Source organism: Cheilinus undulatus, linkage group 21 (assembly GCF_018320785.1).
Source record: "Cheilinus undulatus linkage group 21, ASM1832078v1, whole genome shotgun sequence".
Taxonomy (NCBI): domain Eukaryota; kingdom Metazoa; phylum Chordata; class Actinopteri; order Labriformes; family Labridae; genus Cheilinus; species Cheilinus undulatus.
The window spans coordinates 6874020-6901163 of NC_054885.1; the positions used below are offsets into that span (position 1 = coordinate 6874020).

Here is a 27144-nt window from a genome sequence, read left to right on the forward strand (position 1 = left end):
GAAATCGCTTACTCACTGAAACCGACACTGAACTTAACGACAGCGAATCCACTTTAATTCATCTGTCTATGCGGCCAAGAGGCTAAAGAATGCCGCGAGGTCTCCCCTGTGCGTCGGAGAAATAAGGCAGCCTCTCGCCAGCTGGATGCATACAACGACAAGCAGGAGAGGACGTGGGCGCATAGGAGGGTCCCATGGAGGCCGTCCAGTTCCGGAGTGTAAATGGCATGACAGTGACTGGAAGCATTGTTATTTATTTTACAATAAAAAAAAATTTGTATTACAATTTTCAGATGTCTTTCATGTTAGTGAAGGCAAAATTATAATGTTCAAATCACTGTTCTGCTTGACAGACTCTCTTTCACAAAATGCATTTTTCTCAGCTTTCTAGAAAAAAAGTGGTCTTTTTGGTGAAACTAGCCTCTTTTCAACTTCAGTTAAATCAAGATCGGAACAAGCTACAAACAAATGTTTTTTCCATGATGAAATAGAGAGTTTCTTCTTTCATTTGAGCTATTTGGTGTTTTCAGAATCATAGTACAAAATATTCTGTGGGTCTTGAAAGATGACTCAAAATGGCCAAAAACGCTGGCACAAGGCACTTTCCATTTTATAAAAGGGCTGGCACTCAATGAGTTAGAGATAATGGACACATGCAACCATGGCTGTTCAACCCTCTTCTTCTGACCTGCTTGTCAGCTTGCTATCTTTTCTTTTTCTTCTTTAGTGACTTATAAAACAGTAAGATCTTTTCCTACATAATACAGTCTAAATGTTGTGACAAAATTAATAAAAGTTTAAGTCATATAAAAAAAGTGTGCTTGTACAAGGTGCTAGCCCCCAAATTGCTCCCACTGCTGGTTGGTGGCGTGTGAGTGGGATAAGCTCACAGTGATAGACACTACATAGCAGCCTCTGCCATTAGTGTGTGAATGTGGTGTAGAAAAGCAGTGTAAATTCAGTAAGATGACTAGAAAAGTGCTCAACAAGCTCAAGTCGGTACATTTTTATATACTAAATAATGTTATATGTGGAGGGACAGATAACTGCAACAAACCCTCTAGGCTGAGACTGGACAGGGACTGATGCCAGCTGCATGACAGTTAAGGAGAAGTGGAGGTCCGTGTGAGATCGTACCCTCCAGCTGATGAATTCTAGCGTCCACCCGAATGTAAAGGACTCAAGGGAGGATATGGGTGGAGACGGTTGTATCATTTAAGAAAAGGATAGATCTGTATTCAAATATAAAATGATAATGGTTTAAGCCACAACTATGTTAAAATTCAGTCATTGAATTGTATCACATTTTAAAGACAGGGATAAATAACAAGTATAATATGTTTTTCCTAATGGTCGAAGTCTTTTGTGTCTCCAACAATTCAACTCTGACCCAAATCTGTCACACACACTGACATGCATTAACAAACACATGTTATCCTGAGGACTACAACCTGCAGAAGGAGTCCACTGAGAGCGGTAGAGAGGAGCTTTGTGCCTCTGGTGCCAAGCGGGTACAAAGCACCATCTTCAACTCCCAGAGGTCTGGGCCCGACCAAACCGGAGTCAGAGCTGACACACACCACTGCTGAGGCCAGGTCGACATCAAGAAGAGCCTGCAGCAGCTTCAGGTAGCTGACTGGAGAGAGTGGGAGACAAGGAAAAGAAGAGGATCAGATGATGGCTGGAGAACTAAAAGGAGTAGGAGGAGGAAGTTTGTAATGCTGAGTGGGAGGGCACAGGAGATACAGGTGTGAGAGCAGAGGTGGAGGAGAAAGTCTGAACTTACAAAATATTGTTAAGGAGGAAACAGAAGCAAGTAGTAGACTAAAAATGAAGGATTCTTTGATCAGGTTGTTTTACTGATCACCTGTGTGAGAGATCAGCAAATTCCAAAACATACTTTGTGCTTCGCTAAAGCAGCTGGTTTTGCACTTGGTCAGTCTACCTAGCTTTGCAGTGTACCAAGACCTCCTACAGGGGGCAGTGTAAGCATAAAAGTCATCCTTATTCAGTCAACAGTATACTTTTTTCAAGAGAGCAGAATAATCACTTCTCAGAAGTGAGGTAGCAATTATCCTACAGCAGGGGTTCTCAATGTTGGGAGAAAAAATAAAAAAATAAGAACATTTTGAATAACACTGTTGCCACTTTACATCAATTTTGCCTAATTGTAACCCATTTTTATCACCTTATCCCACCAACTTGAACACATTTTTGCAACTTACAACACATTTTTCTTCAGTTTTAAACCCTTTCACCCACTTTTTATCTGCCTGTTTGCCACTTCTAAACCAAATCTTGCAACTCTCTGCCTATTGTCTGCTCTGTTGACACATTATTGCCACTATTAACCCCTTTTACCAATTTTTAAGTCACATTTCACAGTTTGATATGCTAATTTCTACCAGATTCTGACTATTTCTGCCTCAGCTAACCCTTTTTAGCCAGTTTATATCAATTTTCATCCCATTTCACCAAATTTCCATCTATTTTTGCCACTTTAACGCCATTCAACCACTTTTGAAACCCCTTTTTACCACTTAATATGCCCATTTTTGGTTATTTTTTTTTGCCACTTTTATCTAATTTTTGAAATTTCTAACCCATTTCTGCAACTTTTAATATCTAATTATACCATCTTTTCCACCATTTACATTTACATTTACATTTTTAAGAGGGCTACTTACTACACAAATGAATTAAAATTTGTTTCTTTGATAAGATTGGTTATTATTCAGGTTAACTATAAAATACCACAGTTTAACTTTACAATAGACCATGATTTTGCTGGTCCCCAGTTTGGCTGGGCCCCAGAAAGCTTTCCCCTTTATCCCCCCTAATGGGCGGCCTTGTCTGCACATGACTAATCCTGAATGTTTATGGCTATGTTCAGCCACCTTCAGGTACAGTGGGGGTCTCTGGTCACTGGCACCTTTATTTTGGGGGTCGTGGGCTGAAAAAGCTGAGAACCACTGTCCAACAGTAGGGACAAGTGACTTACACAATGTCTGTGAGGTCATGGTTATCCGAAGCCTCATCAAGACTGGATCGAGGTTCTTGAAGACGTTTCACCTCTCCTCTGAAAGGCATCAGTTCTGAAGAAATTATGGTCTCTACTGACCTTTTTTCAATAGAGAGTTGCTTGCAGCCTATGTTTACTACCAGAGGCCATTTGACTTGGTAGGTGGAGACGCTCCCTGGAGGATTCTGGAGCTCCACGGGATCCCAGGTTTGCTCATCATGCCCATACCTGACAAAGCCTGCTTGCAGCTGCTTGGTTGGTGTTGTCATCATGTTCTCACCTTGAGCATCACTTAGGGTCTGGGGGTCTTTTAGCTCTGTGTTTGCATTTCTTCTTTGAAGAAGCTTGGAAAGATTTGATGAGTTCACAGCAGTGAAAAGGTTTTAATTTTTGGCCTGTTTACATTTTACCATCACATTCGTCTCCTTATGCAGAAAATTCAAAGCTGTGGGTATATAACTCAAACTGTTTTGCCTTTAACTTCCCTTTTGCATGTAACCAAGTCAATGTCATGTCAGTAAGTTCAGTCAAGTAATGCGTGAGCGGGCATGAAATAAAGTAATGTGAGCAATTAGATAACTGGTAACAGTACTGTGATTACTGAATTAACAACACATCACACTGCTGTGGAACAGATGCATGTAATGTAATTCTAATAAGATTTTTCTGTGTGCTATATGTGCTACCCCCAAACACTGATCATGTCCAAGTTTAAAATTCTGGTTTCTTGACAACCCCGGGCAGACTAACAGCTGAACTGAACAGAGGCCAATCTTCTGACTGATATGATTCGTGACAGAAAGGGAGGGTAAGATATTAAAGATGTCAGTGCCAGCTTGTACAGACTTTTTGAGGGTGAAGGAGGGTCAGCAGTACTGGAGAACCAAAGAAGTAATGAAGATAAATAGAGAGACACGGCCAAAATGATTGTTAAAACACAGTGGGATCCAAACTGAGAGCTGCCAGACGTTTGAGTTGCACTTACGCCATGCATACTGAGATTAGAGCTCTCTGAGGGACGGAGGACTCAATTAGTGGCAGCAGCGGGGAGAGAGATGAGAGATGGCGCAAAGAGACGGAGGGAGGGATGGACGTTTGGATGGAAAATGAAGGGAAGAACAGAAAGCATACGAGGAAAAAAAAGATGTAAAGACAAAGAGAAGGGTCACTGAGTGAAGAAAGAAACAAAGAAAGATGTGCAGAGGGAGGGAGCAGATTCATCACAGTGATCTTGACAGGCCACTTATCCAGCTGACAGACAGAACCAGGGAAGCAGCAGGGGTGATCTGTCTGAATGTTGCAGCAGGATGTGGGCTACTTAATGTAATGAAAGTGTGTGAAAGGTATGCACAGGGTTTGGTAACATCTGCTCAGGATAAAACTGACAGTCTATTACCTGTGCTGGAAAACATCCAAACTCTATCCATCTAACTCTATCTATCCTGGGATTAGATGGATAGCTCCAGACGTAATTAAGGGAACTCGACTCGTTCTAAAAGTGGAAAATCCCACGCTCCTCTTCTCAGGCAGTTTCTGACACCACATACTTTCAGGCTATAAAAACTATGTGTTGAATTGAATCCATTTCTTTTAACAGGGATGATGCAATTTAACAAAGTTTCAATACAAAGCCTGAAACCGGTGTGCAGCAGGGAGTGTACTCCCTTTGGGTAAAGTGTATAAAACACAATACATATACTCATACATCATGTTGAGTATGTAGTGGATTTAAGTCTGACATTTTGTGTACGTGAGCACTGCCACAATGTCTGCTGGATTGGTCATAATTTTTTATCCGTTCTTCAGATAATCTCCATCGGGAAAGATGTAAACTCTGTGGGCACGCTGTCAGCTCTGGTTTAAGTGTAGGGCTTTGTTTGCTGCTAATGATGGAGTGCCAGGCCGCTGCGTTCGTATGCGCTGCCCCATGCTACCTTAACAGATAGCATTCAGTAGTCTCCTGTTGATCAGGCAGTGTTCCATTGAAGTTACTGTGCAGTTGTTGTTAGCCTTTAAGCTAGCCAGGAGTTGTAGTTGAGACTAAGCTCTTCTTTTTCACCTTTTTTGGGTTTTTCTTGATGGAAATTCTCTCAAAGGTATCCTGGACCATCCATCTTTGTTTTCATAAGTTTCAACATATGTTGTCAACTTAATTGTAAAAAACACCACAAGTCAAAGATATAACTCAAGGGTGCATCTTTCTTGCTGCCAGCTACTCTGGTTGCCCAGCAACAGACATCCATCTATCTGTCTAGAGACTGCTTTATATTATCTTTAAAATAATACTTTAAGTTACACGAGGTTAGTTACATCAGCTAGTTTCAGTGCAGCTGCTGTGGTTGCTAGGCAGTTAATGCAATTAGATAATCTTCTGTAGATCATAGGATCTCAGATCTCATTTCACATCAGACGGAGCAGTCTACATAGCCTGTGAAGGACCTTCCTAGAACAAGGTAACAGAGCAATGGTCTAGACATCCGTGTGTTTACCAACAGCCCAATGAGTCGGGTTATTCCCTTAAATCTGCCTGTTCCTTCAACTCAAAATGTTTTTAACTAAATATCAAACAAACTCTACTGAAATGTAAGCAAGAAAGCATCAAATTTTAGCTTAGAGGCAAGGAACTTAAAGCAAAAATCCAAGATAACACATTAGCTGTGCACAAACACATATGGTTTAAATCTTTAGGTTCCCTTTAAAGAGACTATGAAAAGGTAGAAGTCAAAGAACAATCATTATGTATAATTCTGTTACTGTTACCGAGCAGAAGATTGTCTATGTTTCTCTTCTGAACGAGGAGTCTGTGCACAGCTGTGTTCAGATTCCATCTGAGGCTCTTCTGGACCTGAGACCACAGAGAACAAAAGACAGAGAGAGTAAGTGTGAGATCAGAGGAATAACAAGATTAGAGACAAACATCTTACTGCGCAAAGGAACGTATAATCCTCACACTGTAAGTCGCGAGTAGATTAAAGGTGTTTTATTTTATACTTAAGGCTTAATGTGATAAGTAACAACTGAAAACCAAGTACTGGTTTGTATTCTGCAGCAGCTCCTTTTCACTCTATGCTCTGTGTCCTGCCCTTGACTGTGCATTATGTTTTATCCTCAAGTTGTGATAAGAGCAAAGCTGAGCTGTTGTGTGCACCTGAGTTGAGTGAAAGTGCTGCAAGGTAATGAGGAAAGACAGGAGGAGATGGCAGCAGCACAGCAGGGCCGAAGGAGGACGGGATGACGGAGGGAGGGATGGAGAAGTGGTGGAGGAGGAGGAGGAGGAGGAGGAGGAGGAGGAGAGGACTGTCTGCAGCTGGTCCATCAGTCCACTGTTGGAGAGCAGCATGGAGACAGCTGGGGAGGAGAAGTAACAATGTCTTTATATTTTGATGGGATCCAAGCTTTTACGTCTGGGCATGAGAGAAGCATTTCGCAATCATGACTACATGAGGATGTGCTGAAAGAAAACCTTGCACAGTTACACAGACATTCATCTACATAGATTTCTACTTGCTGCTTCCCCACTGTATTCAGAATATTAAGACATGATAAACATGATCAAGAAGAGGGAAAAACTCAAAATGGAAACAGTTGAGGTTTTACAAAAAACTGTATGAAAGATGGATGATATAACAGATGCTCAAAAGTGAAGCCAAAGCATTAAGAGCCCCCTCTATTGAGCCTTGGGGTAGACCCAATTTATTTTTTTGAGGAGCAGACATTTTTGAGTCAATCTTTACACACACTGCTCTCTTAACTTAAATAAGAAGCCAACAAATTAAAAGCTTGCCTAGAGAAATAACTTCTCTGATAAGAGGATGTCTTGGTCAACAGTGTCGAATGCCTTCTTCAGGTCCAGGAACACTGCCACTACGACATTAGCCATCTGTAAAACACTACACATTTTCTACAGAAAAAAAAACAAGTTGCAAAGCTTTATGCACAACCAACCAGCCTGCCATTGGTTGTCACAGCTCAGTCCCAATGCATTCTGTGACACAAACAGACAAGATGGCAGTGGGCTAACCCGCTAGCTGCAGGAAAAATGGATTATAAATGGCTAAAAAGATGTCCAATATCGGAGTTACTGGTGTGGATTTTCTTTAAAGACCCTGGATAGTAAGCCAAGTTCCAAGCTCGCTAGAAAATGATCTGTAAAAGCTACAAAGAAGTGGACATCGTCATTACAATGGCACAACTGTGGGCTTTCAGAGGAAAAATCAAGTGAGTGGCCATAGTTAACAGCTCAAAAGTTATTTCACTTTAAATAACGTGTCTCTTCTTGTCGTATACCACACTGCCAGTCTCAGAGGGTTAATGGAAAGGTTCATCAAGTGAGTCAACAGTTTTATGATAGAAGGCTATGAAGTTAAATATATCTTTGGCCTTTGAGTTTGACAGCTTCCCTTATGTTTCTCTGGTTTTAGCATCATTAACCTCTACTGTAAAATGAATCAGATGAGTCTTTTATTTCTGCTATATTTATAAATGCTAGATTAAAATTTTGAGCAGGCTCCTCCGCAGATTGAATGCCAATAACACATCCTCAGCCTTCAAGGATGTGTTTTTTTCCTTAACAAGAATATCAAATAAAACCTCACATAGGCTTCATTTGTCATATTGTCTCTCCTGTAATCTGCTATGACCTGCAGAAAAACATAAGGTGGATGGGTTTATTTTTTCCGTAGGTGGGTGGGTGTATGTATGTTTTTCTTGTATGATGTTCGGGTTCAGCAAGTTCAAAACACAACATGGAGAGCTTGTCGTGCTTTTTCAAAGCATGTATGGGACTTAGAAGCATAATTAGTATGTGCAGGTGTCAAAACAGAGTGCAGAGTGATTCAGATGCAGTGCATAATGATGCAAAAATGTACAGAAGGTGTGAGACTAGATGCTCATTAAATCAAGTTAAGTTACATTACATGCCTGTCAAGAATAGCCTCTCACCTCAAAAAAAAGAGGAGGCAGTGTGCTTCTTCAAATCAAAATCAAGACCTTTTAGGACCCAAAGAAAACAAAACAATTAATACTTTTTTAGTCTGTGTTAATTTTGACAGCTATTGTTTATTTTAGTCACAGTCTTAGTCTTTAGATGAAACGCCTTTAAGTTTCAGTCTCATTTTAGTCATTTTCACCCTTTATGGTTTTTGTCTAGCTGTAGTTGACGAAAACTAAAAAACAATCTAGTCTAGTTTTAGTCCATAAAGTCCTCACATTTTGGTCTTTACTTTTAGACCAAGCATTTATTCTCTTGCCTGAACATGGTACCAAATAATGGTAGTGCTCTATGCACCCTGCCAGACCTGGGGTCCCTGCTTTCTACAGCAGAGAGGCAGAAGAGATACAGATGCAGTTTACTAGAAATGTAGAATGTATGTAGTGTAGAAATATCATGGATTTTTAAAAAACTAAATTACATTTTAGTCTTGTTTTAGCCATCTTAATGGAAACTAAACTTACTTCAAGTCAGTTATAGTCATCAAAGATTTATTTTTGGCTAGTCTGAGTGTAGTCTTTCTCATAGAAGAAAAGCCGTTGCCAAGCATTTTTAGTCAGTTTTAGCTGAGGAAATTAACACTGTATTTAGTGCGCATGTAGCATTCGTACTTTTCTGGTTTCACATTGAGTCCTTGATTCTGATCGCCCACAATCTGAAAACTTTCAAGATGATGTTTGCCTGCTTGACCTGAGGCCTGCTGCACCTCCACTGTCGCCTGTTTGGCTGGCTGCAGGGTCATCAGCTGGGGACATCCATTCACTGATGTTTTGCCCCTTGTCCCAGAACATCCCCTGGTGGTGAGGCGGTGAACAGAGACATCTCCCTGACACTCCCTGCAGCCAGCACTCTTCAGGAAGTTTGCAGTTCCCCGTGCCGTGTCCCGTCTCTTTAGCCAGAGCCTAAAGCTTGCCATTTCTGCCACCTCCCTAGTTGCCCTGCTCAGAGCTGGTCAACATAGCCCAAGATCTTTGAACAGGTGAGATGTTGAGCAGGTCCACCTCCATTCTCCACTCAATCCATGGTGACAGGAGCCTTGGTATTGCAGTTTCTCCTTGCTTGAGGAAGAACTTTTGGAAGTTCTTTAATGGGCACACTTCCTGCCTCCTTCTCCCCACCAGCTCTGCCAGCTTCATCAGCGCTTGGTTGTGCTTCTACCTGTACCGGCCCTGTGTCAGTGCAGTCTTGCAGCCTGTCGAAAGGTGCTGGAGGCAGGCACTGGTGGTCACAGGCCTGGTCTGTGCCCAGCCACTGGTGGACACACTGGTGGATCTCTGACAAGATTTCAGTCTCATTCTTTTCCTATTTTTTTTATTTCTGCTGCCGGAACATTCAGTTGAGGATTCCAATCATCCTTCATGCTTGTTTTTCTTTTAAAGTCACATCTGATTGTACGCGTTTCTGTCAGATCTTACAATGAAATGGTTGCACAAGCTGAGTCATTCAGCACGTGCATCTGGAGAATTGTAAGATGAAAAATGTTTTTAAAATGTCCTAATGTGTGTGTGTTTTTAAACACATTTAAGATTTGAAAATCATCTGATCTGTGGCAAGCCCGAATTAAATGAATGAACATTTAAAAAGCAATGATATTACTGAGGCAAAAAGTGAGGAGGCAGAGTCTCAAGGTTGAAGAAACAGAGTATAAAGTCAACATGGAGATATAGAGAAAGGAGAAGAGTAATAGGGTGTCTAACCTCTGTCTGTGCAGTGTGCAGGTGACAAACTCAGGCAGCAGTACAGGTAGTTGAAGGCAGGGAGAAGGCTCTCTGTGTTGGTCGGCTTCAGTCTCCCTGCTATATTACTCACTGAAACGCATTCAGGGAGCTTATTTGTCTCATAATTCAACAGAAATCCTATGCAAAGCATTTGATAGACATATCATTCCAGAGAGAGACACACTGTGACAGATGAAATGTGCTACATGATGAGCTTTACATTTCTCTTCCCGTCACGTCACATCTCCCACCGGCCGGTAAATTCTGAATTAATCTGACCTGTCACTGAAAATGTCAGAAACGAGGAGCTGTAAAGCACAACTACCAACACAGAATAACTTATTCTAATGAAGGGAGAAGGCAGAGACAAAGCTGTTACATCACAGAATGATGGTAGCTGCAAAGAGGAAGAGCAAATTTGACTCTAATCATAACATACTCGGATATAATCTCTCAGACAAGATTAAGTGCATTTGTGAACAACATTCATTTATTTGCAGATCAGCAGCAAAAAGCTCCACTTCGGAGTATTGTTGACGGTATTAAATCAAAGATAATTTGCTGAATAGGCAGACAAATATGTAGCATGGGAGTCCCTGAGTGAGTGAGAGAGAGGGTTTAAGCAGTCTGTATGCAAAGAACTGAGTGTGCTCCTCGGAGTGTTAGTGTCTAATAGAAATGTTTATGCCTGAATTTAAGTAAGTGTTAGGCTGGCTTCCAATTAGTCAATTTAAAGGCGGATTTGGGGCCTTATTTGCCCCTCCAACAATCATGGAAAGATGTGGCCAGATTCAAGACTTGTAATCAATTATATGTGTAAATATTCCTTACGGGCCTGTGCCAACAACTGCTGTGTTTTCTGCTGGAAGTGCTTTCTTTTACTACATAACCAATGTACTGCAGTGTTTTAAGCACCTAGGGTCCTTCTTGTCACTGTGTTTTAGGCAGAAAATACAACCCCAATTTATGGCTGAACGATTTGCAAAAAAAAATCGAATTGCAATTTTTTCCCGATATTGCGATTGCGATTTAATATCTATTAGATTACTAAACGTATGCATTTTTCAACAAATACAAGCAATGAATCAATTCATAAATAACCTACATTTAGTCAGGAACACTCATCATACATTTTACCATTCCATTGCAAAATGTATATAGCCTATAGTTTTACTTGGCAGAGAAGGCTCTGCTGTTAAAGTTGTTCCCTGGGTTAGTCAAGCAGCATGCTTCGACTTTCTAGGGAGTGTATGGCTAAAAAAACCACATGGAAGGACACATAAATGACAATGTGTATTGAAAAAAATGAAATCATTTCAGAAGCAATTAATCCATAGTAGAATGAATCTGAATATGAGGAGGCACAAGCTTTAAGCTATAAAGGAGGCGGCTTGGGTGGGGGAGGTAGAGCTTGTAAAGCTCCTGCAAAAAATGAATGTATTAAACTGCTATTTTGACATATTTTAAGTTTAAGAAATATTGCAACTCCTGCAATTTGTACATTTCAGCAGGTCATATTGAGATTTAATATAATTTGTGATTAATTGCCCAGCCCTACCCCAATTCCAAAAAAGTTGGGGCACTGTGCAACGATGGTCAGATCTCATAAACCCATATTTTATTCACAATAGAACATAAAAAACATATCAAATGTTAAAAGTGGGACATTTACTATTTCATGAAAAATATTAGCTCATTTTGAATTTGATGGCAGCTACACATCTCAACAAAATAGGGACAGGTCAATGTTTACCATAGTACATCATTTCCTCTTTTTTGGTGCCTTTAAAAAGTTTTATTCAGTCTCAGAGACCACAAGATGTCGATCCTCCTCTATGTTTTTCTTTTGTACAAAGTCACTTTGATCACTTGACTTTCCATTACAATTCTTGGAGTTCGGGTTCCACAAAATTCCCTTAAGCAAAGGTCCGGGATTTAATTCAACCCAACCTGGGATATAATTTAGTCTAGTTCATGAAAAACATTTATTCAGCCCATGAAATTCGATTATTTCATGGGCTGGAAATACTAATAAACTTATAATGATACAACAATACCAATAAATTATCCCAAATAAATTTGGTTTGCTGCAAGTAAAAGAGGCTTTGTATGTTGTTGGAATATAAAATAGGCTACCTGCATATAGTTCTTGAAAAGTGGCTAGTTCACATAAAAAAGCTCAACTTAAAAAAAATAAATAGAAGGGGAAGTATAGGTTTTTCCCTTTCTTGTTTTCTAGGTTTTTAAGCCACTAAAAAACTAGGACGATCAAGTTTAACCCCTGTACTTTGCCAAAAATACCTTATTTTTGGCTGATTTATTCCAAATGGCAGATTCCTCAGGGTGATCTCTGAAACCTGTATCAACCTCGCATTTTCAGACCCCACATATGTTTGCTGATTCCCTTTCGTTCTTTAGCATGTAATGGGGCCCAAAAGGGACGGTGCATGATTAAAAAAATAATAATAATGACAAACCTAACCACCCTCTGTGCTAGGGCCCTGATAAATAAAACTTCAAACAGCGTGAAAATGTGATTTTCTCTATATTCCATCTTAGTCATCCTGTTAAAGGTTGAAAGCTGAGTTGAAATCTAGGCTTTTTCAGGCATTCCTGGAGTCACAGTCAGGGATTTATATGTCTACCTGAAAGCAAAACAACTTCGAGGGAGCATCGCTGGTCAAAGAATGATCATCGATCATATCACGCCCTTTGGTTGTTTATTTTCTGCTTTCTCAGAGCAGAGGTCAGCGTGGGTTTACAAAAACGTGCTTTGACTTGTAGTAGCCAACTGTTTCACATTACCACATTTAATGATTGTGAGTGTATGGAAGTATACAAGGAATACTGGTTTTAATTTGCTCGTGGGAAGAATTAACATATAGCTTTAAAATTTTGCCTATCTTTCATTCAACTATTTTTTTATTTTTCACACATATAGGATTACATAAAATCTAATTAGAAACATATAAAAAAATTTGTCAGGAGAGGTCAAGAAGCCTACACGTTCATCCATGTCTATATAAAAACAGAAGGAAAAGAAAAATTGCCAATAAACAAACATAAGCTAACCGATTCTTCTTATTTAAATGCTCAGTGTCTCTACTCTTCCCTAACTCAATTTCTCTGCTGCGTTTCTGAGACTTTCCCCGGGCTCTCGGTGCATCTCTGCAGCTGCAGGCTGCTCAAAAACCCAGCATCTTCACCATCAGAGCCTCGTCTGAGTGAAGCATCTGATTGGCTGCACAGGTTGAAGAAGGTGCAGTCATATGAATGCATTAACAGGTAGGAATGGGACTGGACTGAATGACACTTGGGTTCAGATCCGGACTGAGGGTGACCTTGTTTCTAAAATTGTTACTACATACATTAGTTGTGTGGTCCGTGGAAAAATTTTTAATGCAGTGGTTTAATTTTGGGGATCTGTACCATGACTACAAATCATTACAGCAACAACTAAAGATACTTAACAATGTTAAAGAGGTTATTTTGCATGGATATGATTATGGTATGCCTTGAGAGTTTGGTGAGCTCAGGTGTTCTTTGGGTGAAAAACTTTGAAAGCCACTGGTGTAGCATGTATGCTATAATATCAGTTGAAGCTGTCCTCATGCCTTTGGTCTCCCACGTTTTGAATAAGTTAAGATCTGTCTAGTTTGTAGCCAGCCTTAATGTGTCTGCCTCTAATACAAACACTCTATGGTAACTCTGTGTGTATTTATGCTAATCAAAGAGGGCTGTAGGAGTAAAAACACTTAACCTTACCATGATAAAGCAGCTTAAAGTGAACCCCGTCCATCTTACTGTAGGAGGAAGATGAAGCAGGGTCACTGATCTGCATCACACAGAGCAGCTTCAGCACCAGAGGGAGTGAGTTCACTGCAAAACAAAGAGACACAGAGGCAGACTATGACTGCAAAAATCAATATGAAATAAGTGGCAAGAACAGACACTCTTTATCAGGGATGGTCTGATCAGTAGACAGAGACATATGCAGTGCATAGGGCCTTATCTATGGGGCCTCATGAAGTTGCCCTGTCAATATGCTGGTTCTCTTTACACTTGTCTTATTAAATGTCAGCTTATATTATTGTTTCTGTAGTGCAGCTGTTTTCACCCGATGTAATTCCATAATTGTTCTTTTGATAGGCCACTAAATTAACAACAAGTGCCGGCTGCATCCACAGATTGCAGGTAAAGTTGAATTAAATCTCGAGTTATGTTATGAGGGGATTTAATGAAACAAACTGCTAATAGACAGAGTGAACCGAACAGGCACAGTTCAAGAGAAACAGACTGAAGTGCTGCAGGCTGGTGGGTGTATGGAGAGATGAGAGGTGCGTGCAGGTACACCAGAACTCCATTAAGTCCAAACTATTTCAGCACATAGTTATCATCAAGAGGAGACAAGATTAATGAAAAAGTAGATGTATCTTTCTCTTGAAAATTAAAATCTAAATAACACACTTACAAAGTTCAGGGCTGCAAGTGAAAAAAAAACAGAGAAGAGATGGAACCAGGAGAGGTAGACAGTTAAGACAGACAAAGAGCAGAGTCAGAGCATTCATCGACATACTTCTTTCAAACCCAGTAGTGAATAACATTATGAAGTCTCCCCTTAGGATGCTGCTGCATTAGAGGCTAATATAAAGTATATATTAATGCAAATTACTGTGGGTTGAAGTGGAAACCGTGCGTGGATTGCCGTATGTAATCCCCACAGGACCTGGGATGAGCATAAAGCAGGCAAAGGCTAACCACAGCAACAGATTCAGAGTCCCTGCAGGCTGTACGGTGCTGTGCCCTTCAGCTGTGCTCATTAACCTGGACGAGTTTACGGGCTGAGCAACACCATCTGGTAGATAGATACCTCCACCAAAACACATTACAGTCCCCGATAAACACACAGGCTATGCATGATGGGTCAGGAGAAAGTCCTAAAAAATTAGAGCTGAGAACTTATTCAGAGAAGAAAGCATTGCTATTAAGAGGAATAAGAATCATCATGAAAAATAAGAAACAAAAGTAATACTAAGCATTAGCAAGCTGTGCATGTCTCACATTCCTCTAATTATTACTCCTACAAGTTGTGCCACAAGCTGTAACAATAACACCAGGGATGTATGATATTACCGGTATAATATCAGATAGCGGATATCAGCTACAGATAACTATGAAATCAGTATATGATAGTTAAAAATATGATATATTAGTAGAAATTATCAGCCTATTGGTTGCTTGCAATCACGTGATCCCAAATGTCTGTTGGGGGTCAGGAAATGGGGACCAGCCATTAGGAGTGATGGGACTGGAGGAAAGTTAGTACTTCAAAGCTCTAAATTGACCTCTGTGCTGCAATTATCATCATGACAATTCTACATACATTGGATCGGTTTTCTGCACTGTACCTAGAAGTGTTTATTCCACATTTTCACTGATTGACCAGGCGTGGAGGCGATCGATATCACAAATGCTCAGTCCTGTGTCTAGTGCCATCTATCCAGATGAAGAGAAACAGGAGTTGAGAGGAGTCTTGTACTGAGATAACAGGCTTGCTGAGCCCCTTTACCATATTAAAAGAAAATCCTCATTTGTCAGAGAAGTGCTTTTAATTGAAACAGTGATACGATCAACCAAATAAACCTTGTTGGGTAAGCAACCAAGGTATGATGAGCTGTTCATGAACAAGCCTGTTCAATGAAACAGCTCTTTAAAGCGAACCACTCTTGCTAGCTCCCATTTGGGTGCCAGTTTCCTTTCCTCCATCCTTTGTTGCTATTTAATCCACATTTAAAAAGCCAAACTGGTACCAAATAACGAGCTGTTTGGTAGCAAAACAACCAGCTCTACTGAGCTGAGCCAAATGATCCAGATCTCTAGAAGAGATGGATTTCCCGTCACGAGTGAGGCTGGACAGACATCAGCTGAGGAAACAAGGGTAAGATCAGTGCGATGAGCTAAAACATGGCAAAACTGAACTGAACCAAACCAGACCGCTTTGTGGAAGTGGACCATACATGAGAGTTGTGTGACATCACTTGTTCAACTTTTTTTTTTGCCTGAATATTTCACTACTTTTGGGACACGAGCATCTCCAAAGAGCATTTTGTATATTGGCTGTAAATATCATTTTAGGCAGGACCAACTGAACTACAGTAAGTCGTTGGATCTTTTTCTTTGTTCATCATCATTCCTTAAACTTTAGAGTGTGTTTAAGGAGTGAAGTCTTAGATCTTAACTACTTTTGTATATCCATATCAGTACCTATATCACTACTGACTAAAATCAATTTGGTATTTATAATATAATTATCATTCATAACAGCATATCATAGCCCAAAACCCTAATGTTTTGGTTGTTATAGCTTTAAAAAAAAACAATGCAATTCATAGCATGTGTTTTTTGGTCCTATATTAATTTTTCCATACAAAAAGGTTGGATCAAAGTTAAAGTTTAGCCCTCATGTTTGCTCCATACATTTTTAGCTATAGTTAAGATAAATAAAAGGGCAACCCTAAAACTAATAAGGTAATTGCCTTGACCTTTACACCCCAGAAATTTAGGGATCCTTGAGTCAGAGCTCATTCTCAGTCAGAAAGACCTTGTGTCTAAAGTTTGTAGAACATAGCTTTAAGCATTCTTAGATATGGATTTCCCTTCCACTTGGAATCTGGTGACAGTTCTTCTTTTGATTATTTTTGTCCAGGTATGCCAGCAGTGATAAATCAATTTTTTTTTTATTATTTTGATTTGCATGTAATGGACTCAATTGTTTTGTTTTTACGAGGAAGAGATGGCAGCAATGTAAGGTTTTTAAGGTTTATGGTTTTTTCTCATTAAAAGAACCTCTTTGAGTGTATCATGCCAACTTAAAAAGGCTGAGAAATACAAAATACATTGGTGGTTACTTGGTTCTACTGCTTTATCCAGCACTTCTGTTTGAGTCTGTAGACAGGTCTGAAGAAGGACAATCCCAGTCAGTCTAACGGGGATGGTCCTCGACTGTGAGAGGCAACCAACTCAGCAGCAGTCTGCCTGAACTTTTCGAAAGATTTTCAGTAGTGCAAATATAAAAACAGTTCATGTTTCTTACCCTGGTCACTGAGTCCCTGCCTGAGACCATATCCTGTGTTCTCCAGGTTGAGCCTTTGCAGAGCATTGAGTAAGGTCAGCCTTAGGTTTGTACATAAGTCAGCTTCATATTGTCTTTGATTACGCAGGAGAACCTCAAGAACTCCAAGAGCTCGCTCTGCTAGGGGGGGCTCTCTAGTGCAAACCATGTCCTGTGGTCATACAGAAAGAGAAGCACACAGCTTAGATGGATCTGTTTTTATGCTGTTTATACTTTTGGTTTAATGTTTGCTCCAGCGTTGTCCTCAGTAGACCAGGTACTCAAAGCAAGACTAAAAGGTGTATTATCAAACTAAAATCTTTTCACTGGGTCTACTAGGGGTGGATAGTGAACCAGTGCCAATACCACTGATGGATTTACCAATGTAAACACATGCATATGGTTCAAAAGCACACACAAGAGACAACACAGATGTGGCAGATTGCTCAAGCTACAAGCCATAGTCTGTAGCCTATGGTCTGTGGCTGTGCATCATGGTCAGAAAAACAGCTGTAAATACTGTTAACTGTGTGTACTCTCCTCTCATTGTTGCTCCCCTAAAGTTAAGCTAATTCAAAAACAATTTAATTCCAACAAGTTCTTCTAATGACAGTCCCCACTCAGTTATGTTGTTCAAATGTTCTTTTTATGAAAAAGCTATATCTAGGTTAACTTTATTCAGTGACAAACTCCTTTTATTTCCAACAAGTTATTTACAATAAAATTCCCCCCTTAATTAGGTAGTTTAAAGGGTTTTATTATGAAATAGCCATATTAACAAAATGGGATATTTTCAGTAGCCGCTTAAAATTACATAAAATCTCCATTACATCAGCTCAAACAAGCTCAAGCTCGCTTGTTTTGAGTGCAGCATGGTACAAAGAGGTAGTCTGTGGCTGTGAGTCATTGTCAAGGAAGCAGCTGTAAACAATGCAACTGTGTATACACAGCTCTAATTTTTGCTCCTCTTAATTTCGGTTTATCCAAAGTTATTCACAAGTTCCTTACAATGAAAGTCCCCCTTCATTATGTTGTTTAAATATTTTCATTATAAAATAGCCATGTTATGAAATGGTATACTTACAGTAGCAGCTTAATCTCATTCTACGATCATATCTATCAAAGCTCAGGCTTGTTTGAGAGAGAGGGCCTTAAAGCATGTTGAATGCCCTATAATAATGTATTCCTTTAAATACAGCTATATGATACTGCAGCCACCACTAGCCGAGAAATACCATGATGTAAATTTCATGTTCGATTGCACAATTCTAGCCTTAACACACTTACAATTCAGCACACCTGTCAGCCATTAAAACAGGCTTTGGTTAAAGCAGATCAATGTCTGTCGTTTAACTCCTGTTTAGGTTCTTTGTTTCTTACCAGGAGGGTTAATATGACTGCTGGGTATTTTTCAATAACAGTCAGGAGCTCCACAGTGTCTCTCTCTGTCTCTGGATCCTGCCTCTCATCTTTTTGGCTTTCTCTCTTCTCTTTCTTCTCCTCTAACTCTGCCTGGACAGAAATGATGATGAAACCAAACCACCTTTTCATCAATACTGAATTTAACTCATGAGGATTCAAAGGGAATTTGAAAAGGCCCCCCTTTAATGCATCACATCTTTAAGAGCTACCCAGTTGAGCTGAAATTAATCAGTAGAGTCAAATCGAAAGAGTGGAATTATTTATTGACAAAACCTCGAGTCTGACATAGGTGAGAAACCTTTCCACCCTCACCATAGTCTTCTGTGGGTCTGAGTTCTCGGCTTTCTTTGACAACCAAAGCTCCAGGACTAGAGGCCCAAATTTTTCTGCGAGCTCCGGGTATTGACAGATGAAGTGGAGGAGTGCAGGATGGTGGAAGTAGAGGGAAGAGAAGCTTTGGCAGGAGGAGAGCGCCTTACTTATGCAGTTTAAAGGAGTCTGAGTAGGTTGGTAAGGATGAAAAAATGCAAATTACTGATGAGGAGATGAGAGAAAACATTGAAGATAAAACATCTCTGCAGTAGGGGGGTTGTTTTCTTTATAAAATGAATGTGAGTCTGCTTTAAAATCTCACTTAGGTAAAGCACAAATAACTCTGTAAGTACTTTCAGAGAAGTTGGCTTTCTGCAACGTTAATTTAAAGAGAGGTGCACATTTTGAAAATGTTATTTGTTCTTTGTAAGCATGAGCTGCAGCTTATACTCTTTGCTGCTGAATCATCTCCAGCTGAATATAGATTTTGCATCAAAAGATGGTTATGAGCAGTCAAGGTTTGACTGTGTGGCTTCCAAATTGTTGTTTTGCATCTTAAACCGCACAGGATGCTTGTTTCAGAACATGCTGTCCTCTTTCTCCAGGCAAAGAACTCAAGAACTTTATGCTGCATTACTTAGAGGTTTGGAAATTGTATTTGACTATCTTCTAAAAGCATTGTTTGGTTGACTCACTGAAGAGACAATAAAAAAGAATATCTAGAGCAGAAGCACATTACTTGCCTCAGCTCCAAAAATGTATTTTGGAATTCAATGAAAGTAGAATAAAACAAGATGAATTGTAAAAGGAAACTGAAATAAAATGGACAATAGAGACATGGAGGTTTGCTGAAAAGCAAAAACATACATTTCTTTTGACCTTGAAGCTGATGCTGTGTTTATACTCTACCACTTTAGTCACAGTGTTACAGAGTGAGTTTTAAACTCAGTGTTCAGGTACCCCATCCAGGCTTGGGCTCTTGTCCTGTGTCACAGCCAGCAGGTAGAGGGCAGAGCGGAGCACAGTGGGAGGCATTGCACTGCTGCCCTGTTCCTGCACTGAATGCAGCACCCACATCACGCTGGAGAACACTGTGTAGTCAGGAAGGAGCCTACATCACACACAAACACACACATAAAAGTGATTATGATGCTAACACTTCAGTAATACATGCAACTTACTTATGACATAAAAAGGCTTGTCTTAAATTTGGTTAGAGAGCAACCTTGAAAGAAGCAGGTATGTAGTTTGTAGTTGGTTTAAATCATTGCTTTTAATATCTTATGGTGCAAGTTTTACCCTTAAGTGATTTTATAAACCAATCATGATCAATATAATTCATTTTTTCTCCAAAGAAAGACAAAAAAACCTCTCTTATGTCAAAGTGGATAGGTCTTAATCAGGCTTGCACATCTGGACAATTTTACTCCATTCTTCTTTGAAAAACTGCCATAACTTTGTCAGGCATGAACATCCCTTTTCAAGTCCAGCCACAAATTCTCTATTGGACTGAGCCTCTGGGCTTTAGCTCAGCCACTCTAGAACATTCACCTTGCTGTCTTTTAAAAACATTTCTGTGTAGCTTTCGCAGTATGCTCTAGGTCACTGTCTCGCTGGAAAAAAAACCTACTCCCAAGGCATATTTCTCTTGTAGACTGAATAAGATTATCCTCAAGGATATTCTTATATTCAGCTGCATACATTTTACCCTCCACCTTTTCAAGCCTTCCAGGTCCAGCTGCTGAGAAGCATACCCACCACAATGCTGCCACCACTCTGCTTAACTGTGGGTAAGGTGTGTTTGTGGCATCTTGTACAATGGCCAAAAAGCTCATTTTTTGGCCTCATCAGGACTTTCTCCCACTTGACCAAGGAGTCTCCCACATGTTTTTTTGCAAACTCTAGAGAGATTTCATCCAAGTTTTCTTTAACAGTGGCTTCCTCTTTGCCTGAACCCAGGCAACAGTTGTATGCAGAGTCCCTCCCATCTCAGCTGCTGAAACTTGTAACTCCTTCAGGATTTTGGTGGCCTCCCTCGCTAGTTTTCTTCTTGCATGGTCTCTCAGTTTGTGGGGATGGCCTGATCTAGGCAGAGTTACACATGTGCTATATTCCTTCCATTTCTTGATGATGGATTTAACTAAACTCCAGGGGATGTTCAGCGCCTTGGAAATGTTTTTGTATACATCCTTTGACTTATACTATTCAATAACCTTGTCTGTGAGTTGCTTGGAGTGTTCTTTTGACTTCAGGGTGTAATGGTAGCCAGAAATACTGATTCATCATTGACTGGACCTTCCAGACACAGGTGTCTTCATACTACAATCACTGGGACACACTGAAAGCACTCACATGATCCCCATTTCACTAATTGTGCTACTGCTACTAGCAGCCACTTTAAAGGGAGTGAATATAAATGCAATTTTATATAACATATTTTTATTTAAATGACATTACTTTGTAGAAATCTGTTTTCAATATGACATTAAAAAAGTTTTTTGGTCATTTTCTGTCAAAAAAGGACAATTACATTTACCATTATTGATTTATAAAATCAATAAAAGGGTTAAACATCCAAAGGGGCGAATTACTTTTTATAGGCACTGTATTTTTGCTTATTATGTTTTTAATGCTCTGTATTTTAACTTGGTTATTTACTAAATTAAACAGCTCAACATGCATGTTCAGGGGGATAGAAATAAAGCAGTAAAACACACAAATGCTCCAGAGCTCTTAATTATCAACAGCGCTTAGAGAACATCATGGATTCTGTGCTAGGAATAAAATTTAGACTGTGCCAAAGTACAAAAACAGACATATTTATCAAACATAAGCACACCAGTCATACGGAAATGGGTGAGTAATCAGTGTTGATAAATCCCACATGTTCATAACCAGCAGCCATGAGCGTATTCAGAGACATTTGCATTCAGAGAGGCTTCATTAATAAACATATATTGTCACAACACAACCCTTTAAGAAAACACATGAATATTTTTACCTCCCCAGAATAATGGCCAAGACAGAAACCAAACCTGAAAGAGGATGAGTTTAATAAAAAAGTAAGTGAGACAAATAGTCCTTTTGTTTATTTACTTAGTGCAGCAGTTGCTTATAAAAGAAAACATACTGCATGGGAGAAGAGGATAAATGTTGTGAACTCTAAAAGAAAAGAAAAGAAAAGAAAGGAAGAGAAAAAAAAAGAAAAGAATAAAAAAAAGAAAAAAAAAGAAAAATCCTCCTGCATACTAACAAAGAGTATCTGCAACTGGAGGATAACAGAATACCACACACATTTTCACCTGTGGACACCTCATTTTCAGCATCATCAGTTCTCTCTGGGATGAATAACCAAACAGTGACTCTCTCACAACAGAAAAAGCCTGGACCACACAGATCAGCGCACTCTGTTAAAACCCATTCCCTGCAGAACGCATGGTTTGCCAACTGTTTCGATACGGCATGAGCCATGAAACCACATTTCAAACGCCTGTCACGGCTGTCTTTAAGATTCGACTGTCTTCAAGGTTTGATACCAATTAGGTAATGTGTCTGTTTCAAAGATGACACTATTACAAATGTGTGTCACTTATACTGAGACTGATTCATGTACAGTGGTTCCTAGAGAGGGATTCAGGACTCCTATGGTGTTTGTCTACCAAAAAACAAAGAAACATTTTAGATGATTTCAAATACTATATTCTAACAACTATTGTAAAATGTGTGCGCAAATTACACTAATTTAAATAAATTCATGTTTATTATGTAAGGTTTATGCTAAAATAAAAGTGTTAAAAAAAATTCTAAAAGTTTGCACATGAGAGCACAAATGCAGGGGCATGCTGTTCTTTAAAGATGCACACAGATCATCTGTGCTTTATCAAATTTAGACTGCCACTCAGTCTTCATGTGGAGATCACTTGTATTCTAGTTCTATCCATCCATTTTCAACATTGCCTATCCAATTCAGGGCTGCAGGGGCTGGAGCCAATAAAAGCTGTCACTGGGCAAGAGGTGGACAGGTTGCCTGCCAGTTACAAGGCAGAAATACACTATATGAACAAAAGTATTTAGCTACCTGACCATTACACCAACAGGGACTATAATGACACTGTAGTCAAATACATGTACTTAAATATGGAGTTGCCCCCCCCCCCCGTTTGCAGCTTTAACAGCCTCCACTCTTCACGGAAGTCTTTTCACAATATTTTTTTGTTTTTAAGATTTATTTTTAAGGCATTTTTGTGCCTTTATTTGATAGAGGAGGACAGTGGATAGAGTCGGCAACAGGGACGAGAGTGGGGGCGAGACATGCGGTAAAGGACCTCAGGCAAGTTTCGAACCTGTGCCGTCCTTGTACATGGGGCGCACCTTAAATCACTACCTGCGCCCCTTTCCACAAGATTTTGAAGTATTTCTGAGGGAATTTTTGCCCATTCATTCTGTAGAGCATTTATGAGGCCAGGCACTGATGTTAGACTAGAGTTCTTCTACACTCAACTCATCAAACCATGTCTTTACAGTCCTTGCACTGGGGCACAGTCATGTTGGAACAGAAAAAGGGCTTTCATCTTTCTTAACTTTCTCCCGGCATCCTCCAAACCACATCTGACCCATCTGCCAGAGAAGCATGATTTGTCACTCCACAAAACAAGTTTCCACAGCTCCACAGTCCAGAGTTGGTGTTTCACCACACTCTATCTGACCCTTTGCATTGGACTTGGTCATGTGAGGATTGGAAACCCATTCCATGTAACTCACCCTGCGCAGTTCTTGTGCTTATATTACTGCTGTTGAAATTTCAGAAGTCTTTAGCTATGGAATCAGAAGAGTGTTGGCGACTTTTAGGCAGCCGTTAACCCCGCTCTGTGATTTTACAAGGTCTTCTGCTTCCTGGCTGAGTTTCTGTTGTTCCTAAACTTATCTAACCTGACATGCCAGATGGATTTGTTTCACACATCCATCTGGTTAACCCCCCAGAGACAGTGGTTGGGAAAGGGCAGAGCTTTTGAAAAAAAAAAAACCCTGGATGGTGATTGGATGAACCTTCTGTCTGCCACATCTTTACGGGCCAATCAGAGCAACAAAACGCGTGACATCATAGGTGTGCGCGCCACCGAGGAGTAAACTCCATAGAGAATTGCATAACGCAAACCAAGGCGACTATAGACATGTCTGTACACGACTTTTGTTGTTTTTGAAAAGAAAACAACACAATGCTGTTCTTTGTTCTTCTTTTGATGAAGAAATGTTGTCAAGTTCTGATAAAACTGGCGCTATAGCAGCATCCACACTAATGTCTTCCGCCATAATTGCACCGGTCTCTTGTTGCTGCTTGCTTACGCCACTACTCCGCCACGTAAAAGTACTGCCTCTTACTTCTTACTTCTGGTCCTGTCACATTCTTGCAGGGCCCAGTCTGTTCAGATGGGGGCTTTGCAAGATGGCTTCGCCAGTGAGAAACATGGAAACAGGCAAATCCATCTGCTTTGCAAGGTTAAAACTCTTCCGCTTTCTAATAAAACCACTTACAGTTGACTGTAAGGAGAAAATCACACAATCCGTCTTACTGAAAATGTGGCATCCAACACAAGATCACACTTGAAGTCACTCATCCCTTCAGAATGACCCATTTAGGATCACAAATGTTTGGAAATGGAGACTGCCTAGCATAACAGAAACATTTGTCCATATAGTGAACATAAATATATTTACAATCTCCAATATTTTAAAGATCAACAGAATAAAAAAGGACGAAAACTTTTCATTAACTTCAGATCTTCAGTCATTTTTAACCAAAAGCTGCTACAGAAGAAAGGCAGAGAGCAGCTGTGGTCCATCCATATTAACAGGCTGGAAAACACTGACATTTCTGGAGTCCTTTTGGCTCCTCATAAAGATGCAAAAGTTACATTTTTGTCCCTAAGAAACACTGAGTGCAGAAAAGGCACCAGCACTGGAGTGTTTACAGCTTGTCTGTGCAATTTAGGAAGAGTGCAGCAGCTGCCCGCAATTTTTGGAGATCGAAAACAACAAACTTTCCAGTTTTGGATGTGCATGATTGTTTCTGTTGCAGTGGCATCGAAGTAAACAGTCTACAAACATGCACACACATGCTCACATCCTGTCCCTGAGTACACACATCCTTAACACACTCAGCCCTCCAAGGCTGTGTAAATCTGTGGCCACAGCTCCCATTAATCTTGATGAGACCACAGTGGCAGCACGAAGCTTTCATCTCCTCCCTTGGGGTGGGTTTGCATCGCGAGGTTCCACAGAAGGACAGATTAAACTTTCCAAAGCAGCCAACGCATCTCCGAGGTCATAAAATATGTACTTAAGATCCCTCTCAGAGAGCTGCAGTGGTGCTGTGGGAGCAGGTAGGCGGCTACAGCAACATTCAAATCCAGCTGCTTTCTAGGTAGTATTTGCTTACTCGAGTACTCAGTGATATGACTCGAAATATCATCTAGGATTGTGCTTGTTTTATTTCTGTTTGACTGCTCAAATGTTGTCTTCTCTACTCACAGGAGCTGCATTACAGAAAAGAGGTGCTTTGTTGCAAAATTCTCTCATGTTAAAATAAACTCTAGCTTGATGAATTTGGAAAAAGTATCCCTATTTGGTCATTATTTCCACATTAATCTCTATTTATAGGTGCTATACACAGATTTAATGAAGAATCTGTACACAGGAGCTGTGATTTTCAGCACGATAGATACTCTGGTTTCTGTTTGTAGTAAAGTAGTGGTCCAAACTGTATTGACCAATCACATATCAGCAGGTAAAATGCTCTCTTTTGACAACATAAAACAGGCAGATCCTCATCTACGCTGATGGCCTAACAGCTTCTATCAGTAGTTTTCTTGTGATGAGGAGTCTCTATAAGTAGACATCTTCATCAAAGATCTGCTAACAATTCATCATGAATTAATCATTGAAATGTCTGAATGCCCTACATACAGTCCTCAGAGCCTGTGGCTCCCTTCTTGCAGGTCATTCCTCACTCTATTCACTCTCTTATTCATAAATAAAGGTATAAAGCTCAAGGAAAAAAACATGAAATTTAAGTTGTTTTATTCTGCTCTTAAGGAACCTTGACATTTCATCTCTTTTGTTTTCTACAAATCTACAACCCCAGTTCCAAAGAAGTTGGGGTGCTGTGTGAAATGTAAATGGAAACAAAAAGCATTGGATTGCAAATCTCATAAACCCATATTTTATTCACAATATAAAATAAACAACATATCAGATGTAAAAACTGAATTAATTAGGACTTAATTAGGTTTACTGACAACAGGCCACTAACATAACTCTCAGAAGTAAGGAAGATGTCTAAATTCATCAAATCATTTAGAGAATGTGTAGAAACCTCTGAGAGAGAGACTAGGCTGGAAGTCATATTGCTTGTTTAAGGTCACCGGTTATGCAAAATATGCTTTTTTCGGGCTTTTATAGCAAAAACATGCCCCCCCCCCACCCTTCAGAAAATGTGTGCTGAAACAAGCCATTCTCAGATTTTCCTCTCATGATGTCATGTGGGGAGTTAGCAACACCCCCAGGTTTGGTTTGACCTCCATGCTTGGAAGAAAGTTCCGCTGAGAGGAGGATCAGGAGAGCCACATCCATTAAGCCGCACCCATTTCCTGCGAGGGGCGGAGTCAAACAGCTCAGTAACATTTAAAGCCACAGACAAAGAAACAGCTCGTTCTGAGAGGGCTGAAACAGAGGGCTTTTTTTTTAGACATGCAAAAATCTAATACTGGAGTATTTTTTTCAGCAACAAACTTCACAGGCATGTTTTGAGAACCACTGAGACCAATATAAACTTGTCTTTAAGAGGTAAAATATGTGAACTTCATGCAAAGAAGACGCTGTGCGTTACACAATCCAGAAACGCTACCATCTTCTCTGGGCAAAGCTCATTTAACATGGACTAAGGCAAAATGGAAAACTGTTCTGTGGTCAGAGGAATCAAAATTTGAAAATCTTTTTTGAAACTACCGATGCTGTGTCCTGTGGACTAAAGAAAGGGACTTTCTAGCCTGTTATCTGTGCACATCTCTAGGCCTAGATCTCCGATGGTATGGTGTTGCACTGGTGCCTTTTATGTGCAGCTTACACATCTAGGAAGGCACTATCATTGCTGGAAAGCAGTGCTAATTCTGGCAGCTTTTAATAATTTTAGTCTTAGTCCTAGTCTTTCGATGAAATGTCTTTTAGTTTGAGTCTAGTTTTAGTAGACGAAAACTCAAAACATTTTAGTCTAGATTTAGTCCATAAAAAGTCCTCACATTTTAGCCATACTTTTAGTCCAAACATTTATTTTGTTGCCTAAATCTGGTAAAAACCATGGTAATGTGCTCTATGCACCCTGCAAAAAGGTCCCTGCTTTCTACAGCTGAGAGACAGAATAGCTACAGCTACATTGTTTTTTTGACAGATTTACCCACAATGGAGAAATATCACAGATTTTGAAAGTCCGACAAAAACTGCATTACATTTTAGTCTAAGTTTAGGCATCTTGACTAAAACTAAACTTACTTTTTGTCAGTTTTAGTCATCACAG

The 27144-nt window shown here is 39.9% G+C and overlaps 1 protein-coding gene across 1 annotated transcript in view; it reads right to left on the bottom strand.

The window, feature by feature from the left end:
• The window catches only part of LOC121529509 (meiosis inhibitor protein 1), a 141991-nt gene that overhangs the window by 32163 nt on the left and 82684 nt on the right, over nt 1–27144 (bottom strand). Inside the window, exons 19-28 of the mRNA XM_041817425.1 lie at nt 19536–19686; nt 18576–18761; nt 18222–18353; nt 16824–17013; nt 15572–15574; nt 13496–13609; nt 9710–9820; nt 6171–6370; nt 5783–5867; nt 1452–1636 (exon numbers count right to left, since the gene is read on the bottom strand). Coding sequence (XP_041673359.1) covers nt 1452–1636; nt 5783–5867; nt 6171–6370; nt 9710–9820; nt 13496–13609; nt 15572–15574; nt 16824–17013; nt 18222–18353; nt 18576–18761; nt 19536–19686 — 1357 coding nt within the window. The remainder of the gene's footprint in view (nt 1–1451; nt 1637–5782; nt 5868–6170; nt 6371–9709; nt 9821–13495; nt 13610–15571; nt 15575–16823; nt 17014–18221; nt 18354–18575; nt 18762–19535; nt 19687–27144) is intronic.